The sequence below is a fragment of the Myotis yumanensis genome, unplaced genomic scaffold, assembly GCF_028538775.1.
Source record: "Myotis yumanensis isolate MYYU_CA2020_CCGP unplaced genomic scaffold, mMyoYum1.0.hap1 SCAF_1, whole genome shotgun sequence".
Lineage (NCBI taxonomy): Eukaryota > Metazoa > Chordata > Mammalia > Chiroptera > Vespertilionidae > Myotis > Myotis yumanensis.
Genome location: NW_027223752.1, coordinates 106,675,648 through 106,694,990, shown reverse-complemented (window position 1 = coordinate 106,694,990; position 19,343 = coordinate 106,675,648). Strand labels below are relative to the sequence as shown.

Here is a 19,343-nt window from a genome sequence, read left to right as displayed (position 1 = left end):
TGCCTGCCTGCCTGATTTCCACAAAGTGCCCCCCATGGCAGCCTGATCACCCCTAACCACCTCTAACTTCTGGACTGGTTGCCCCCAACTGCACCCTTTCTAGCCTGGTCCTCCCTAACTGCCTTCCCCCACAAGTCTGGTCGCCCCTTACTGCCCTCCATCCCCTGCCGGCTTGGTCACCCCCAACTGTCCCCTGCTATCCTGGGCACCTTTTACTGCCCTTCTAATGACCTGGTCACCCCCTGCTGCTGCTCCTGAGAGTCTGGTCACTCCCAATTGCTCCCTGCTACTGGCCTGGTCGCCCCTAACTGCTCAGACCCGCTGGCCTGCTTGCCCCTTACTGACCTCCCTGCTGGCCTGGTCCCCCCAATTGCTCCCTTCTGCCAGCCTGGCTGTCCCCAACTGCCCCCCTGCTGGCCTGGTAGCCCCCAACTGCCACCCCTGCCAGCCTGGTGCCCATATAACCTGCTATTCAGTTGTTTGGTCATCCGTCACTAACCGCCCTGCCAGCGTTGTCGCCCCACACAGCATGCTGTTCGGTCATCCATCCACTTATTTCGGTCATGTTGGCCCCTGGCATTTTATATATATTAGCATTCTGGGCACTCCTCATTAGCTCATGCAAATTGGAATTAAAATCTTCTATATCATCTTACTGAAATACATTGGGATCCACACACATCACCTTTGTGCTGCTATAGTGAAATGTATTCATTTTAAATATTTTATGGGCACCAAAATACAATGATGCACATCATGTTTATGCAATTGCCTATTGAATCAACTACGGAGAAAAAAACATGCATTCTCACTGTCTTTAGGAATTACATAATTCCTTGAATCCATGCTACTTTAGAAGCTGGATTCAAGTTACTGCCAGAAGTAAATTGTTTTCAACATTGAAAAAAAAATTCTTTACTGTTAAAGAAGATCTGCTATCAAACAGATCCCCATTGCTTGTATTCTTCTCCCTTCCTTCCTTCCTTCCTTCCTTCCTTCCTTCCTTCCTTCCTTCCTTCCTTCCCTTTCCTTTCTTTCTTTCTTTCTTTCTTTCTTTCTTTCTTTCTTTCTTTCTTTCTTTCTTTCTTTCTTTCTTTCTTTCTTTCTTCTCTCTCTCTCTCTCTCTCTCTCTCTCTCTCTCTCTCTCTCTCTCTCTCCCTTTCTTTTCTTTCTTTCTTTCTTTCTTTCTTTCTTTCTTTCTTTCTTTCTTTCTTTCTTTCTTCCTTCCTTCCTTCCTTCCTTCCTTCCTTCCTTCCTTCCTTCCTTCCTCTCTCTCTCTCTCTCTCTCTCTCTCTCTCTCTCTCTTTCTTTTCTTTCTTTCTTTTTTTTCTTTATTTTAAAAAATTAGAATCCCTTTTTCTAACCTTCACTCTGAATCATAGTTTGGCTAGATATAAGAATTGTAGTGATGTTTTGCTATTAGTACTCTGATTATGCCATCCCACTGCCTGTACTCATGGACAGTTTGTGATGTAGAGTCAGCTCTTCATCTTGCCAGGTTTCTCTTTTCTATGATGAGTTGTTTGCAGTTGTGGGTTGTATTATCTTCTCTGTCCTTCATAATTTTACCAAGATGGGTCTGCCTGCATATTTCATTGTACCTATTCTACTTAGATTTCATTGAGTTTGGATGTGCAGATTGATATTTTCATTGAATATGTTTGAAAATATTCAACTATTATTTCTTCCACTGCTTTTCCTGCCCCCTTCCTGCCTGCTCTACTTTCACTCTTCCCATTATTTCAAGTGTAGAGGTTCTTTCTTTTGACAATTCCAATCTATTCCTGTGTCACTATAATGCATTTTATCTAACAGTTATTCGAATTTCAACACCAAAATCATCAGTGTTTTTCTTTTCATATATCCTTCTGTCTCTCTCTTGACATTTTTGTTTAATAGAACTAGCCACATATGGTCTTTTCTCTATTAAACATGGGGTTCTTTCTTTAATATATTTATAAATTATAGGAAAACCTACAACTGGAATGCACGCAAAGATTTGTTCTGGTCCGCTTTCCTCCTATGTAGAGTTCATACTTGCTGTTCCTTTACATGCCTCATATATTTTGTGGTAAAACCTGTGCATTTTAGGGAATGTATTGTAGCCAATCAGGGTAGTAGGTTCCTCCCACTGCATTAGGAGTCTTGTCATTGTGTGCCTGGTCATTGACTGAGTGATGAGGTTGTCTTATTTCATTTTTCTCTGAAGTGTCTTTCCCTGCAGTGTGAAGCTCCTAGTACTGTTCCTGTTATGGCATGAACTTTGGGGCATGAACACAATCACCATTGGATGACTACTGTTTTAAAACCCTCTCTTTCAGTGTCTCCTTCCATAATTCTCCCTTAACCTGCCTATTTCCTTTGCTACCACATCAAAGATGGTGACAAAGCCTGCTAGCCACTGGTCTGCCAGAACAAGAAGCAGTAATTTATACCCTAAAGTGTATTAAAAAGGAAAGAACACAGGTAGCACCATCACCGGAAATATTAAAAATTTTTCCCGGTATTGTAATCACATGGAGGGAATTAATAAGCAATGCAATGTCTAGTTTCTAAATTCCTCTTCTAATCCTTTCTTAAGGTAACTTTTCTGAATTTGCAAATACAAAGCAACTAATGAATTGAGTCTCAAAAAGAAAGTGAGTAAAGTGGCATTTTAAAGGCTTCCATCAAGCAAATTTCAAGCTCACAATAGCATTGGTTTTTTGTAGATGACTGTAAGGAGATGAATCCTAAAACAGAAATTATGCATCTAAGTACATGTTGATGGTAACTGCTAGCATTCTAGTAATTATAGGAAGAAATTGCGGAGAAGTTTTATTATGTAAAATAGCATATAGGTACTATAACTAGACTTGAAATATTCTTGTTCTTACCAGCATGGTGCATTGATTGTTTCTTGGCTTCCCCAGTGATTATACCTCTTCCAAAATCGCTGGGTAAGTGTTCTGTATCAGTCTCTATAGAATAAGAAGTTTAAAATGTTTAGTTTTGAAAGGCAAATATTAACACATGTGTGTGTGCATGCGTGTGTGTGTGTGTGTGTGTGTGTGTGTATTGGTTTCCGTGTATAAGTGTGTTTGTTACTACTGCTACCTTAATAGCTTATTTTCACTGGAAATGGATTGTACTGAAGTATCTGTTTCTGAAATAAATACCTTAAAATCCTTACAGACATTAGCCATCACATAACCCTCATTGCACAGAGGCTTATACATGTTCAGTGATTTGACCAAGGTCTCATATCCGACTAATGACAAAATTCAATCACAATCTGATGTCTCATAATTTTTTAATGGGTCTTTTCTCATAGCCTACAAGCTGTTTTGCAAATTTAATCATCTTAGAGAGTTTATCTTAATAACATAACTTCAAACACACACACGCATTTCTATTGCAAGGATAAACCTAGTTGGTGCAAGTCCGAACAGTATTCCCCAAGTCTGGTTGCAAACAATGGTCATCCTAGTCACAGAACCTTCCTAGGAGGCAGGAATTCTTAGACTTCTCCATGAATATATCCATGTCCTCACCCTCTTTTTCATTCTATAGGTGTGAAACTGTTACTCATTGGCTAGCTTTGGAAAAGAATAGCAGGTCATTTGTGGACAGAGGTAAAGCTTACACCCTCTTTAGTCTTAAAAGCACTTAGACCTTCTAGCTGGGAAAAATGTGGGTAATTTGCAATATTGTGAGCATTGGTATTGAGTCCCTTTACATTTGTGTCTTTAGGTGATTTTCACCTTTTGATGGATTTGGAAACAACTCTCTAGGCCCAATTACAGAAAAACTATAATGAAATTTAGTTGAAACAGTGCATGTTGCAGAAAAAACCTTATAACTATTGTGACTCTGCATCTGCAAGTGGGTAAAGTTTTCAGGGTAATAATAATAATAATAACTTACTGCAAATGGAATTGAGATGGAAATGTAGATATCATAGACTGGAAGCCTTGTTTTGGCACAATGCTTGAGTCCATGAATATAACCATGGTATACTACAATATAGTATAAGTATCACTTTTGTACATTCTTGGAAACCCAAAATGTCATGTTGCTTGTTTGTTTTTCTTGTTGTTGTTGTTGTTTTGTTTGTTTGTTTTTTGATAGTCACTCTATTGCAATGCTCTGCAACCAAACCCAAAATATATCCAGGTATAAATGTACTTATAGAAAGAATTGACCTAATTAAAGCAAGGTGTTGATAAAAAATTTCTCCATGTAATAATAAACTTGAGGTACTTTTTTTTTCCAAGGTGCACACTTAATTCAATTCATTGTACATTTCAACACCAGAATTTGCATTGGTTTTCTTTTAATATAAATTTTTGTCTCTTGGTTGATACTCTGTGTTTGATGAAATATGCTAACCGAACCTTCTTTTTTCTTTGAAAATATTGCATTTCTTACTAAATAAACATTTTCCACAAACTTACATCAAGCAATTAATTAGGTCCCTCTTTCCAACAGCATTTGCATATCTGAGATCCATTTTGGAATTCACAAAATGTCAAATATTTCCATTAGTATTACAGTTGTTATGGTTACATGTCCATAATTATCTTTGCTGTTGCATTGTAATTTTTCTAGCGTACCTCATACTGATGCTGTTGAAATAACCTATTTATAATTTAAGAGTAAAGGAGTTAATGAGAGACCAGATAATATAAGCATGCCATTTATAAAGATCTGCCTAAAAGCGGCATTTAATACTTTCTGAGTCTGCTCCCCGCTGATTGATGGGCAAGGGACTGGGCAAAGGCAGGTTCGAGGCATGGCCAATAGGTCTGGTTGGCAAGGGAAAATGCTTTGCTGTCCATCACAGCTGGCCAGAATGGGCATGGTCACTGCAAGTGGGTCAAACCTGAATATTTAAGCTTTGAATCAGATGAGCTCACTGGGTTCCTGGCTCTCCTATGGCACAGGATGCACTCCCCTTGGCCAGTGACTCATGGACATGTGGACCTACACACAATGAACTAATGAACTTTAATTAGCTTGGTTGTGATCTACAACTGGCTGCAACGTGGATTGGAAGCTCTGGGATCTGGCCTTGTTTTTAGGTCTGCTGGAGCCCACAGCTGCCCCTCTTTCAGGACTGGCTTAAGGGGGATGGTACTTTGCAACTGGAGGAATGTAACCACGTAATAAAGCCTTTCATCACATTTCATTATGCCCTGTGGCTTCTCAAAATTCTGTATTCAGTGGTACACCAAAAAACTGACTCGCGTGGGTGACAGAAATTTGATTCCTCTGTTAACATCTACTGGTGAGAGAATCTGTTAGGGACATATATAGAATATTGGGGCTAGCTATAAGAAATATTAATCATGCTCTGCTAACCATGATTGTTTTCCTCTGAGTAAAGAAATCATATTCTGATCTGGCTGGGGATCTGGGAGGTAAGAACTGCCTATTATCATAGAAAGATTAACAATCTTGTTGCCCAAACAATGGAGACCCTGAGGAGCCCACCCCCAGCACACATTGCCTGTAATCTTTAACCATTATGCTCATCCTTAACTTATTTTGCCTACTCCCCCATGTAATCTTTGTCCTACCCAATATACGCAGCTGGTTTATGCAGGGGGAGAGGGGATTTCAGAGCAGATTTTTGTGGATGACCTGCTGCTCTTCCATACTGCCAGCATTATTGGAATAAACACTCATATATGATTCCACCGTACCTCTGCTTAATTGGCTCAAATATTGACAGTTAACCTGGACCCATTATTTGTCTGGTTTCATAATCTGGTGACCCAGATACAACCACCAGGGATGCCACTTGCTGCCTAGATTGGGGGTTTCTGGGGCTGAGGTCTGGAACTTTTATTTCCAGTGCTGCCAGGAATTTTCTTGTTTCATGTCCCATCTACTACCCCAGCAATCCCCATCAACTCAGCTAAGACCAAATTTGAATCAAGCATTTTTGTATGACAGGAGAGACATTTGCTGTCTCTCACCTGGGCCTCTTTGTAAGGCATTGGGTGCATTTATTGTGTATGGCAAGGGAGGCATTTACTGCCTCTTGTCTTGCTGAGCCTGATCAGCTCCAGGTGGCAAGAAACCTCCAATGGTCCTTGCATAGTCTGCAAGCACATACCCTGACCCGCTTTGGGACAAGAGACATGGCTCTGCTTCAGTGTTTTTCTCTTAAATGCAGGGCATTCTGAGGTTTCAGTGGCTGGGCAGACAAGGAGAATGGTGTGAAGCTCTTGTCTGTGGGTTTTGCATGCCTATACATCTATAATAAAAAGGCATAATATGCTAATTTGCCCGGTTAGCTGAATGACATTGACGTCATTCTGGTCGTCCTTCTGGACAAAATCGCAGTCGCGGGGTCCAAGGCAGTGGTGGTTAGGGGCAATCAGGCAGGCAGGCAGAGCAGTTGGGGTGATAAGGCAGTCAGTTGAGCAGTTAAGGGCGATCAGCCAAGCTGGCAGAGTCCTTGATGGCGATCAGGCAGTTAGGCAGAGGCATTTAGAGGTGATTGACAGCCAGGCAAGGCTGTTAGGGGTGATCAGGCAGGCAGGTGAACGGTTAAGGGTGATCAGGCAGGCAGGAAAGTGGTTAGGGCAATCAGGCAGGCATGCCAGTGGTTAGGGGTGATCTGGCAGGCAGGCAGAGTGGTTATGGGCGATCAGGCAAGCAGAGGCTGTTAGGGGCCATCACGCAGGCAGGAAGAGGCTATTAGGGATGATCATGCAGGCAAGCCAGTGGTTAGGGGTGATCAGCCAGACATGCCAGTGGTCAGGGTGCCAAGGCAGGCAGGCAAATGGGTAGGGGTGAAGAGGCAGGAATGCAGAGTGTTTAGGGGTGACAAGGCAGACAGGCAGGCCAGTGGTTTGGAGCCAGCAGTCCCAAGTGGTGAGCAGGTGCAGGCAAGGCTGAGGGAGCCCTTCTCCCACTCCCCATGCATGAATTACATGCACTGGACCTCTAGGATTTACATGAGTGTCTCTGCTGAATGTTGTTTTGTGTCTCTTTATTGTTGGGTTTGATTTGTTTAAAGATGTGTCATCCCCATGTTGCTGAGGGCCCTAGCTGCTTATGGGCAGCTGAACCCATGGCAGGGATTACAGGAACTTCTCAGCAGCTACTGAGAGTTTTTAATCTTGGGTACCTCCCTGCTCTTCTTCTCAAGGCACCAGCTGCCCCAAATGCTTAGCTAGTGAGAGTTTTCTGTCTGTAATGTAACTTTGGTTACAGATGGTCTTTGCTTGCTCTCTTATCTTATGGAGATTTAGTTCACACCTCACCATTTTATGAAAACAGGAGATCCTCTGTCTCTGCTATTTGGGCTTTGGCCACTCAGACCACAGGTCATTTGCTGGGCTGGGTTAGTGTGAGATAAGTTTCTAAGGCTAGACTTCATCTGGTGACTAGTACCACTCTGGCAGCGCTCGCCCAGCACTCACCCTCACCATGGCCATAGTCTCAGAGCTCGCCTGCATCTACTAGTCCCTGACTGAGGATAAGATAAATGCCCTCATGAAAGCAGCTGGTGTAAAAGTTGGACCTTTCTGGCCAGGCTTGTTTGCAAAGGCTCTGGGCAATGTCAATATTGGGAGTCTCATCTGCAATGTAGGGGCTGGTTGACCTGCCCCTACAGCCAGTGCTGTACCAGCAGGAGGTCCTGCCCCCTCCACCTCTGCTTCTCCAGCTGAGGAGAAGAAAGTGGAAGCAAAGAAAAAAGAATCTAAGGAGTCTGATGATGACATGGGCTTTGGTCTTTTTGACTAAACTATCTCTTTTTGTAACATAGTCAATAAAAGCTGACCTCTGTTTAAAAAAAAAAAAAGATTCTAAGGCTAATGTTCCAGTCAATCCTTTAGGAAGTACTCATTCATTTACTTTAGGGCTTGCTTTTATTTCTGTTTTGAAATAGGATAAGATCTCTTCTAATATGCAAGATTTCACTTTGCTCCATTCTATTCAGAAAGAAAAGTATGCAAAATAAACCTTTTAAACTCCCCAAGTTTATCTCCTAGAGGGCAAGCTGAAGAAGTGTCAGTGGAGGGACACTCCCTCTTTGTGAAGAAAGAGAAAATAGTAAAGTATTTGGTAACTGAAAACTTTGGAGTTCTGCTGTGTTAAACATTAAAATTTTTTAAATATCTAGGTATTTTGAAATAACAGGATACTTAAAATATTAATTAATCTGAGTTGGCCTACTTTTGGCTTCTTATTACAGAGAATCTAGGGGGTAGATTTTAATCTGTTAATAAATATGACTTCTATTTTAGTTGAAATATATCTCTGAAAATGTGAGTGTATTGCAACTCTGAGAAATATTTATTACTTACTTGTCACTTAAAATTAAGGTTTTAAGTGTCAAGAATTCTAAATAATTGGAAAGAAATTATGTAGTTTTGGTAATAGGAGGCCTGAAGTGTGGTAATAGATTTTGAAGAAAACATGAAATTGAGTTGTTCTACAGCTGTTTTTTTTTTTTTTTGAATGGGTAACAGGGTTTGTGAACCTTGTAGAAAGATTGTCAAGAGAAATCTTAAAAGGAAAATTATAGGTAATCTGAATTAATAAATGTCATTAGATTAATAAATCTGAAGTAAGCTAGTACAGAATTTGTTTATTTCTTAACCAGTCTGCTAAAATGGTAAATATCTTTCCTGTATTTAACCAACAAGCAAAAATTCTATTCATAATTAAAACTGTTCTATATTTTGTTATAGTAATCAAGTACTTGATGACTTACAAAAAGACATTTTCTCTTTTTTTTTAATATTTTTTATTGATTTTTTATAGAGAGGAAGGGAGAGAGATAGAGAGTTAGAAACATCGATGAGAGAGAAACATAGATGAGCCGCCTCCTGCACATCCCCCACTGGGGATGCACCCGCAACCCAGGTACATGCCCTCGACCGGAATCGAACCTGGGACCCTTCAGTCCGCAGGCCAACGCTCTATCCACTGAGCCAAACAGGTTTCGGCAAAAAGACATTTTCTTAATTGTGGGAACTGAAATTTTACTAGCCCATGTTTGTATTTAATATCCTTTTGTCACTTTGAATGGATAAATAGTCTAACACTGTTTCATAATAATAATAATAGTATATAATCTTTTGGTAACATAAGTTTGACAACATTCCTTTTGAATAAAACGGCAATAGGAACTTGCATAGCCAGGGAGGAAAAGTCAGAGACTGCCTTCAGGGTTTCAAACAACAGGCTGACAAAAACATGAAGAATACATGCAACTGTTGAGTTTATATTAAACCCAGTGCTCATTTGCCATTCTAAAAACCCTAGGACCCATCACATCGAAATTCAGTTTCATCTGTTTGTGCTCTATGATGAGAACAACAATGCCCACTTGACAGCACAACTACTTATAACACAATTTTCTAAGTATTTTGGCCCACTGTTAAGACCTACCATTCAGAAAAGAGAATCTTTTCAATAGATTGCCATAAATTGACCAGGCATCTGGTCACCCAAGTGTTCTGAGGGGAAGGGCATTGGGATTAATGGTGTTTCACACAAGCTATCACTACATCCCTTCTGAAGCATATGTGTGAAGATGAGTAATTCTGAGTAATTTCAAGTTTTATTATATGAGAAGCTCATTTCAAATGCTATAGCTAGAGTGGATCCAAGATGGCAGCTAATGGGGAGGGAATTCAGCAAAATAGTGTGTGAATTGGAGAGCAAAAGGAGAGTGCATGGACATGCAGGGAGTGTCTGTCTTTGTGAGTGAGGGAAAGTTATATTCTGCAGGACTGTTGGGGACTGGCGGACCAGGCTCTCCTGGCGGGGAAGCCTCTACTACTGCTGAAATCTCTCCTGCAGCAGCCCCCTCTGCTGCAGAAACCGTGCCATCTTGAAAGGGAGACCAGCTCTGATCAGAAACCCAGCCTTACCTTCACCCAGGAAGACCTTGGATACCTCCTGGGACCTTAAAGCCACAATGCCCCGGGACCAGCGATCACCTAAACTCTAGCCTCCCTAATCACGGGTGCCAAAATTTGTCTAGTGGGAGACAAGGTGGTGGCTGAACCCGCAAATGGGTCCTGCACCTTCTCACAGAGCAAATAGAAGGAACAGCTGATTTGAATAACATCCACCAAAAATTGGTGAATTAAAGATAGCTGGTGAGGCAATCCATGGACACAAAGGTCAGAGGTTATCTGGGAGTGGTAGGATTTGGGATCCAGGCTGTGGGGAGAAACACACACAGCCAGAACTAGAATCCCAGTGGGAGACTGCACTGCACCAGTTCCTCGGGCTTTGGGGTCAATGTAGCCCTTGCATGTGGAAGAGGGCCCATAGGGCTACTGGAAGTGAGGGACTCTAGATCTAATCCCATAGCCATGGGAGAGTTGCCAAGAAAGGCAGCCTGGAGTTCAATAACAGCTACGCAATGCTGGGGGAAGACAGTCTGAGGCAGTGTGGTTGCTTTGTCTTTTTGACTTCCTTGCTTTTGCTTGCTAATCACAGTACACAGGATCTTCCAATTAAAAAAGGTCACCGAGACTGCAGGGGAAGGTGAATTTGTGGAAACTGGGGAACAGAATAAGGAGAGATGAGCAGGAAACCTGTTCTGGGTGAGCCCGTCCCTCCAACCCAGTATTAATTGGGACAGAAAGTGACCTACAAGGGATCTCCCATCAGACTATCAATTGATTACTCAAGAGAAACATATCAGTCCAGAAGGGAATGGAAGGAAATATACAAAGTCATGCTAGCAGGGTATGAATCCAAGAATACTATACCCAGCAAGGCTAACAATCAAAATTGACAGTGAAATCAGGAGCTTCACAGACAATAAAGGACGAAGGGAGTTTATAACCACCAAACTGGCAAAGCAAGAAATGCTAAAGCATCCGCTGTAAAAAGAAGAAATAGGAAAGGTAGAAGGAACACAGACCTAAAGGGTGAAAATGGCCACAAATAAGGACCTATCATTAATAACTTTAAATGAAAATGGATTAAATGCTCCAATCAAAAAACATAGGGTAGCTGAATGGATAAGAAAACATGACCCATATATCTGCTGCCTACAGGAGACCCACCTTAGAGCAAAGGACTCACACAGACTGAAAGTGAAGGATGGAAAAAAACATTTTCAGGCGAATGGAACTGAAAAAAAAAAAAAAAGTGGTGTAGCAATATTCTATCTGACAAATTAGACCTCAAAAGAAAGGCCATAACAAGAGATAAGGAAGGCCACTTTATAATACTAAAGGATGCAATTCATCAAGAAGATATAACTCTGCCGAATCCACTTTGGCTCCGTGAATAGAGCATCGGCCTGTGGACTGAAAGGTCCCAGGTTTGATTCTGGTCAAGGGCATGTACCTGGGTTGGGGGCACATCCCCAGTAGGAGATGTGCAGGAGGCGCCTGATTGATGTTTCTCTCAAATCAATGTTTCTAACTCTCTATCTCTCCTTTCCTCTCTGTAAAAAAAAATCAATAAAATATATATAAAAAAAGGAGATATAACTCTGGTAAACATATATGCACCCAATACAGAAGGACTCAAATACATAAAAGAAGTTCTGGAAGGTATCAAGGGAGAGATTGGCAGCAATATAGTCATAGTAGGGGACTTTAATACCCCATTGACACCACTGGATAAATCCTCTAAACAAAAAATCAGCAAAGAAACATTATTCCTAAATGACTCACTAGATCAGATGGAGTTAATTGACATCTTAGGAACATTTAATCCCAAAGCCATGGACTATACTTTCTTCTCAAGTGCACACAGGGCATTTTCAAAGTTAGACCACATATTGGGTCACAAGCAAAGTCTCTCCAAATTCCAGAAGATAGAATCATATCAAGCATCTTCTCAGATCACAATGGCATAAAATTAGAAATCAACTACAATAAAAACAATGAGAAAAAAAATCAAACACCTGGAGGCTAAATAGCATGCTAATAAACAATGATTGGGTTACCATAGAGATCAAAAAAAAAAAAAATAAAAAACATCCTGGTAACAACTGACAATGAAAACACAACAATCCAAAAATCCATGTGACACAGTGAAAGCAGTCTTGAGAGGGAAGTTCATAGTTCCACAGGCTTACCTCAAAAAAATAAAGAAAATAATAAATAAATAAGTAAATAAATAAATAATGGTAATAAATTATCTAACCTTACAACTCCAAGAATTAGAAAGAGAGCAACAAGAAAAGCCCTGAGTAAGCAGAAGGAAGGAAATAATACAGATTAGAGTCGAAATAAATGACATAAAGACCACAAAAACCAAACAAAAAAAGATGAATAAAACCGAGAGCTGGTTCTTTCAAAGGTTCAACAAGATTGATGCACCTCTAGCCAGGCTCACCAAGAAACAAAGAGAGCAGACCCAAATAAACAAAATCAGAAATGAAACAGATGAAGTAACAACTGACCTCACAGAAATCCAAAGATTATGAAAAAATACTAGAAACAACTCTAGTCCAACAAAATGGACTACCCAGATGAAATGGACATATTTTTTGAAAAAGGTCCCAAAAATCAAACAGGAAGAATAAAAAACCAGAATCGGCCAATAACTACCAAAGAAATTGAAGCATTGATCAAAAATCTTCCAGCACACAAAAGCCCTGGACCAGACAGCTTTACAGGGGAGTTCTACCAAGCATTCGAAGAAAAACTAACACCAATCCTCCTCAGACTATTCCAAAAATATTCAAGAGGTAGGCACACGTCTAACCTCATTCTATGAAGCCAGCATTACCCTATTCCAAAGCCAGATAAAGACACCACACACACAAAAAGACATCTATAGGCCAATATTCTTCATGAACATAGATGCTAAAATCCTCAACAAAATTCTAGCAAATCATATCTAGCATTACATTAGAAAGATCATACACCATGATCAAGTGGGATTTATTAGGTGGATGCAAGGATGGTAAAATATCCACAAGTCAATAAATATGATTCATCCCATAAACAAATTGAGAGACAAAAATCACATAATCATATAAATTGATGCAGAAAAAAGATTTGACAAAATCTAACACCCTTTCTTGATAAAAACTCTCAGCAAAGTGGGAAGAGAGGGATCATACCTCAACATAATAAAAGCCTTATGTGACAAACCTACAGCCAACATCATACTCAATGGGCAAACACTAAGTTCATTTCCCCTAAGAACAAGAACAGGACAGGGATGCCCACTTTCACCACTCCTGTTCAACATATTACTGGAAGTGCTAGCCATATCAATCAGATAAGGAGAAGAAATAAAAGGCATCCAAATTGGAAAAGAAGAACTAAAACTGTCATTATTAGCAGATGACATGGTAGTATAGATAGAAAACCACAAAGACTCCATCAAAAAACTACTAGACCTAATAAATGAATTCGGCAATGTAGCAGTATACAAAATTAACACCCAAAAATCTATAGCTTTTTTATACACCAATAATGAACTCACAGAAAGAGAAACTAAAAACACAATGCCATTTAAAACTGCACCCCAAAATTAAGACACCTAGGAATAAACTAAACTAAGGAGGTAAAAGGCCTGTACTCTGAAAACTGTAGGACAATGGAATAAGAAATAGAAGAAGACATAAACAAATGGGAAAACATACCATGTTCAAGGATTGGTAGAATCAACATCATCAAAATGTCCATACTACCCAAAGCAATCTACAGATTCAAAGCAATCCCCATTTAAAGACCAATGGCATATTTCAAAGTTCTAGAACAAACTCTCCAAAAATTCATCCGGAATTAAAAAAAAGACCCTGAAGAGCCACAGCAATCCTGAGAAAGAAGAACAAAGTTGGAGGGATCACAATACCAGATATCAAGCTATATTACCAAGCCATGGTTCTCAAAACTGCCTGGTACTGGCAAAAAAACAGACAGATAGACCAATGGAACAGAACAGAGAACCCAGAAATCAACCCAAGCCATTATGCTCAATTAATATTTGACAAAGGAGACAAGAGCATACAATGGAGTCAACACAGACTCTTCAATAAATGGTGCTGGGAAATTTAGTCAGATACATGCAAAAAAATGAAACTAGACCACCAACTTACACCATACAGAAAAACAAACTCAAAACGGATGAAGGACTTAAATGTAAGACAGGAAACCATAAAAATCTTAGAGGAATCCACAGGCAGCAAAATATCAGTCATATATCATAGCAAAAACATTACCAATACAGCTCTTAGGGCAATGGAAACTAAGGAGAAAATAAACAAATGGGACTACATCAAAATAAAAAGCTTCTGCACAGCAAAAGAAACCATCAACAAAACAGGAAAGCCCACTGCTTGGGAGAACATATTGGCAATGCTATTTGAGATAAGGGTTTAATCTCCAAAATTTACAGGGAACTCATCCAGTTTAACAAAAGGAAGATAAACAATCCAATCAAAAAATTTGCAAAGGACGTAGACAGACATTTTTTGAAAGAGCACATACAGAAGGCTGATAGACATATGAAAACATGCTCAAAGTCACCAATCATCTGAGAGATACAAATCCAAACAGCAATGAGGTACCATCTCACATCTGTCAGAATGGCTATCAACAAACGACAAGTGCTGGCAAGGATGTGGAGGAAAGAACCCTCGTGCACTGCTGGTGGGAATGCAGACTGGTGCAGCCACTGTGGAAGACAGTATGGAGTGTCCTCAAAATGTTAAAAATGGAATTCCCATTTGACCCAGTGATCTCACTTATAGGACTATATCTCAAGAAACTAGAAATACCAATCAGAAAGGATATATGCACTCCTATGTTCATTGCTGCACAATTTGGACACATAGCTAAGATTTGGAAACAACCTAAGTGTCCAACAGCAGGTGAGTAGATTAAAAAACTGTGCTACATCTACACAATGGAATACTATGCCACTATAATAAAGAAGAAACTTTTACCATTTGCAACAGCATAGATGGAACTGGAGAGCATTGTGCTAGCCGAAATAAGCCAGTGGAATAAAGGTAAATATCACATGACCGCACTCATATGTGGGATATAATGATCAACCTAAACTGATGCAGAAAAAGAGATCAAGGGACAAATGGCAGTGGAGGTGAGGGTTTGGGTGGGGTGGGGGTGTCAGAGATCAACCGAAGGACTTGTATGGATGCATATTAGCATAAACAATGGATATAGACTGGTAGTGGTAGTTTGCCCTTGGGGGTGGAAACAGCTGGGTGGGGTCAATAAGGGAAAAATGAGGCATATGTAAAACATTAGACATTGAAAAAAATAATAGTAAAAATAATAAAAAGAATGCTATAGCTACCATACATAATAATGGCTGAATGGATCTGGGCAAAGTAAGTTGTAAATATTTAGAAAAATTATTAACATTCAGTAAGTTGTAAAATATTCAGACCCATTATGATCTATGCCACTAACAAAACCTGTGATTCATGGGAGAGTACAAAATATCAATGGTAACACACGGTTGAAAGAAGTTGATTCTGACCCTCCTAAATGACTTTGAATATTTCAAGTTTTCCATCATGGAAATAAATGGTGAGGTGATGGAAATATCAAGAGAACTTGAATAATAAGTGGAGCCTGTAGAAGTACAGCCTAGATTTCTGCTGTGATCTCATGATACAACTTTAACAGGTGAGGAGCACCTTCTTATGTATGATCAAAGAACGTGGTTTCTTGAGATGGAATCTACTCTTAGAAAGGAAGCTGAGAAGATTGATGAATTGACAGTAATGTTTTAGAACATTACCTAAACTTAGCTGATGAAGAAGTGCAGGTTTAGAGAGTACTACTCCAATTTTAAAAGAAGATCTACTGTGGGTATAATGCTATCAAAAAGGCTTGCATTCTACAGAGAACTCATACATGAGCAGAAGATTAAGTTGATATGGCAAACTCTATTGTTGTCTTATTTTAAGAAATTTCCACAGCTACCCCGATTTCAGCAACCACCAGTCTGAGCCAACATCCGCCATCAACATTGGGGTAACACCCTACATAATCAAAATGATTATAACAGTGAAGTTTCAGATGGTTATTATCAGTTTCTAGCCATAAAGTATTTTCAGTTAAATACATATATTATTTTCTTTGTAGATAAAATGCTTTTGTACAAAGAACAGAATTCACTATAGTGTAATCATCATTTTATACACTTTGTGAAACCCCAAATTTCATGTGCCTTGTGTTTTGTGATATTCACTCTATTGCAATGGTCTGGAACAAAACACAAAGTATCTCCGAGGTCTGCCTGCACTTAAGGCAAGAATTTAACTCATTAAAGAAGGGTATTCATCAAAACGTTTCTCCGTGTAATAGTAACCTACAGGTACTTTTGTTCTTTAAGTTTCAGGCTTAATTCAATTCCAAAAGGTGAATAAACTGAAATCTTTTATTTTTTAAATTCTTCTTCTTACCAAAGAGTTCCATTGATCGTATCTTCAGTGGACTCATTTTTATGTCACGTGGAGGTGCATCTGTTGAGTGTTCTGCATTAACCCCCACTGAAACATAGATTTAAAAGCACGTCATTGTGATCATTTACATACAAATCATTTACACAGGAATATATATGTTTCCATGAGTGTGCATATATGTTGGTTGTATCCAGCATATCAAAATTTTGTTGAGATTACTTGATTGCAAATTCATGAAAACATATATTGGAACAGATGGAATAAATATGTCAGCCATATTATGCTGATCTTCAGAGACCTTTAGTGATATTTCCAAAACCAAATAACCAGGAAAGGGTAAAACAGATATACATTTTAGAAGCTATGTCTCATAATTCCTTAAACACTACTTATTCCATATAAATCCTTTTTATGGAAATTGAAATCATCCCAGTGAATTTATGATCATAAAATTACTTGCAGGCTTGCATTATATGCACACTCTTTCTGTAGGGATGTACTTCATGAAATAGAACATCACTGTTTGTTTCATTGTTTATTTATTTGTTTTTCACTAACTGACATGTTCCACACCACCGACTGTACAGTCACAAAAACTTACCATGAGCCAGAAATGCACTGACTCACCAGGGAACATTTTAATTCCCCATTAGGTTTTGTAACTATAAAGTATGTAGATAGCAATGGGTAAGAGAATAAAGACATTGATCAGATTGAGAAAAAAATGCTTTGTAAGGTTCCTTTGCATGGAGACCTTGTGACATGCAAGGAAGAAATTGTTAAGTTTTCAGCAGTACCAGGATACTGGTTGGATCCATTTCACCGAAGTTTTCATATGATTCAATGTTTTTCCTATAATTACCAACGAATAATTTGGTCCAGTGACAAAAAATGCGTGAAAGTGGTGAAAGAGAAATTAGCATTGTGGCAGGGATAACTTGGATTCAGGAATTAAAAAGGACTTCTGGGCCAACAATGTATGGAGTGGAAGTCAGTTCTAGTGGACCCTGCAAGTGTAGTTGGAAAGATCTCATGATCCTGACACGGCACAGAAGACCTCTTGCTTTGAAGCAGTGGTTCTCAACCTGTGGGTCGCGACCCCTTTGGGGGTCCAATGACCCTTTCACAGGGGTCTCCTAAGACCATCGGAAAACGCATATATAATTACATATTGTTTACAGTAGCAAAATTACAGTTAGGAAATAAAAACAAAAATATTTTTTTTGGTTGGGAGTCACCACAATATGAGGAACTGTATTAAAGGGTTCCCGCATTAGGAAGGTTGGGAAAGTTTGAAGTAATGCCTGAGCCCATGAAGAAATATAAAAGGTCGCACTATGACTCTTCCTGCCAACAAATACCATACCACCTTCTTTACAGAGAGTGTCCCAGCTGTGGTATTATTACACAGCTGGCCCATATTGGGCAAAAGAAGAAAAGGTCATTATTGATTAGAAACTTTTTGGGAAAGATACAGGAGGTAGAGCAACACAACCCTGGGCAACATTAGCCAATATATTTCAGATGCTCTGGTTTTTCTCCATTAGGTTTAAGTAAAAAACACCATTTCAGAAGAATCAAGTATGCAAAGTATACTAAGATAAGCGGGAGCCAATCAGAATAGGCTTTGAGGGGAGAAATGTTGGAGAAACTTATGGGAAGAATCACAATTTTCTTACCATAAACATCTTCCCATTGCTTTAAACTTTCCTTAACATCTTATTATTTGTAGGTCAGAGAGCTATTTTTAGCAATTATGTAGGCATACAATACATTTTTCCCATATAAAGTGTGAAATTTAATGGGTTATTAAAATTTATACTTAGAGTTGTATAACTACCAACATTGACAATTTTAGAACCCATTTCAGATTGTTGCCTAAAAAATACCAGGGAGATCTAGAAATGCTAATCCCATATCATTCTTACTTCTTTCCTGTTTCTGTGCTACTATTACCCACCTTATCAGTGAGGGATCCATTCCAAGACCATCCAGCAGATGGATGCTTGAAACTGTGGATTGTACCAAACCCCAAATATATTCAGAGCTTTCCTATATAAACTTATCTCTGATACAAATGCTGGCTTCTCTTTGGTATATCCAAACTGCCAACATCTCTACTCTGCATGTTGGGGCCAGTATGAAGTAAAATCCTGTTTACTTGAACATAAGCACTGCAATACTATGAGGTGCTTACCCATGTGATAACTGAGAAGGCTACTGAGTGACAAAAGGGCAGGTAGCGTTATCAGAGTGAATAGGCTGGACAAAGGAATTATTCATGTTCTGGGTAGGACAGAGGAGGATGGCATGAGATTCACCATGCTCCACAGAATAGTGAATAATTTAAAACATGAATTATTTATCATTGGCATTTTCCATTTGATATATTCCATTCCTGATTGACCATGGATAACAGAAATTGCACATATGAAAACTGCAGACAGTGGGAATGATGGTACTGAATATACCTATGATAAAAAGTTATACTTATTTTTATATAACTGGGGCCCTCTGAAGCTAAGAGAAGAAAGAAGAACATCCCTCTCTCAACTGGACTTCCCTCTCACAATCCAGGACCCCTGGCTCCTAACTGCTCACCTGCCTGCCTGCCTGATTTCCACAAAGTGCCCCCCATGGCAGCCTGATCACCCCTAACCACCTCTAACTTCTGGACTGGTTGCCCCCAACTGCACCCTTTCTAGCCTGGTCCTCCCTAACTGCCTTCCCCCACAAGTCTGGTCGCCCCTTACTGCCCTCCATCCCCTGCCGGCTTGGTCACCCCCAACTGTCCCCTGCTATCCTGGGCACCTTTTACTGCCCTTCTAATGGCCTGGTCACCCCCTGCTCCTGCCCCTGAGAGCCTGATCACTCCCAATTGCTCCCTGCTACTGGCCTGGTCGCCCCTAACTGCTCTGACCCGCTGGCCTGCTTGCCCCTTACTGACCTCCCTGCTGGCCTGGTCCCC

General features: G+C 39.8%; 1 protein-coding gene and 1 pseudogene across 1 annotated transcript in view; one reads left to right on the top strand and one right to left on the bottom strand.

Moving 5' to 3' along the window:
• Positions 1 to 16,409, bottom strand: part of LOC139010900 (coiled-coil domain-containing protein 7-like) — a 61,688-nt gene extending 45,279 nt beyond the window's left edge. The window contains exons 1-2 of the mRNA XM_070415992.1: positions 16,376 to 16,409; positions 2,877 to 2,960 (exon numbers count right to left, since the gene is read on the bottom strand). Of these exons, the coding sequence (XP_070272093.1) occupies positions 2,877 to 2,960; positions 16,376 to 16,388 (97 nt within the window). The 5' untranslated portion in view covers positions 16,389 to 16,409. The remainder of the gene's footprint in view (positions 1 to 2,876; positions 2,961 to 16,375) is intronic.
• Positions 7,426 to 7,749, top strand: LOC139019860 (large ribosomal subunit protein P1 pseudogene; annotated as a pseudogene).
• Positions 16,410 to 19,343: the final 2,934 nt, after the last annotated feature.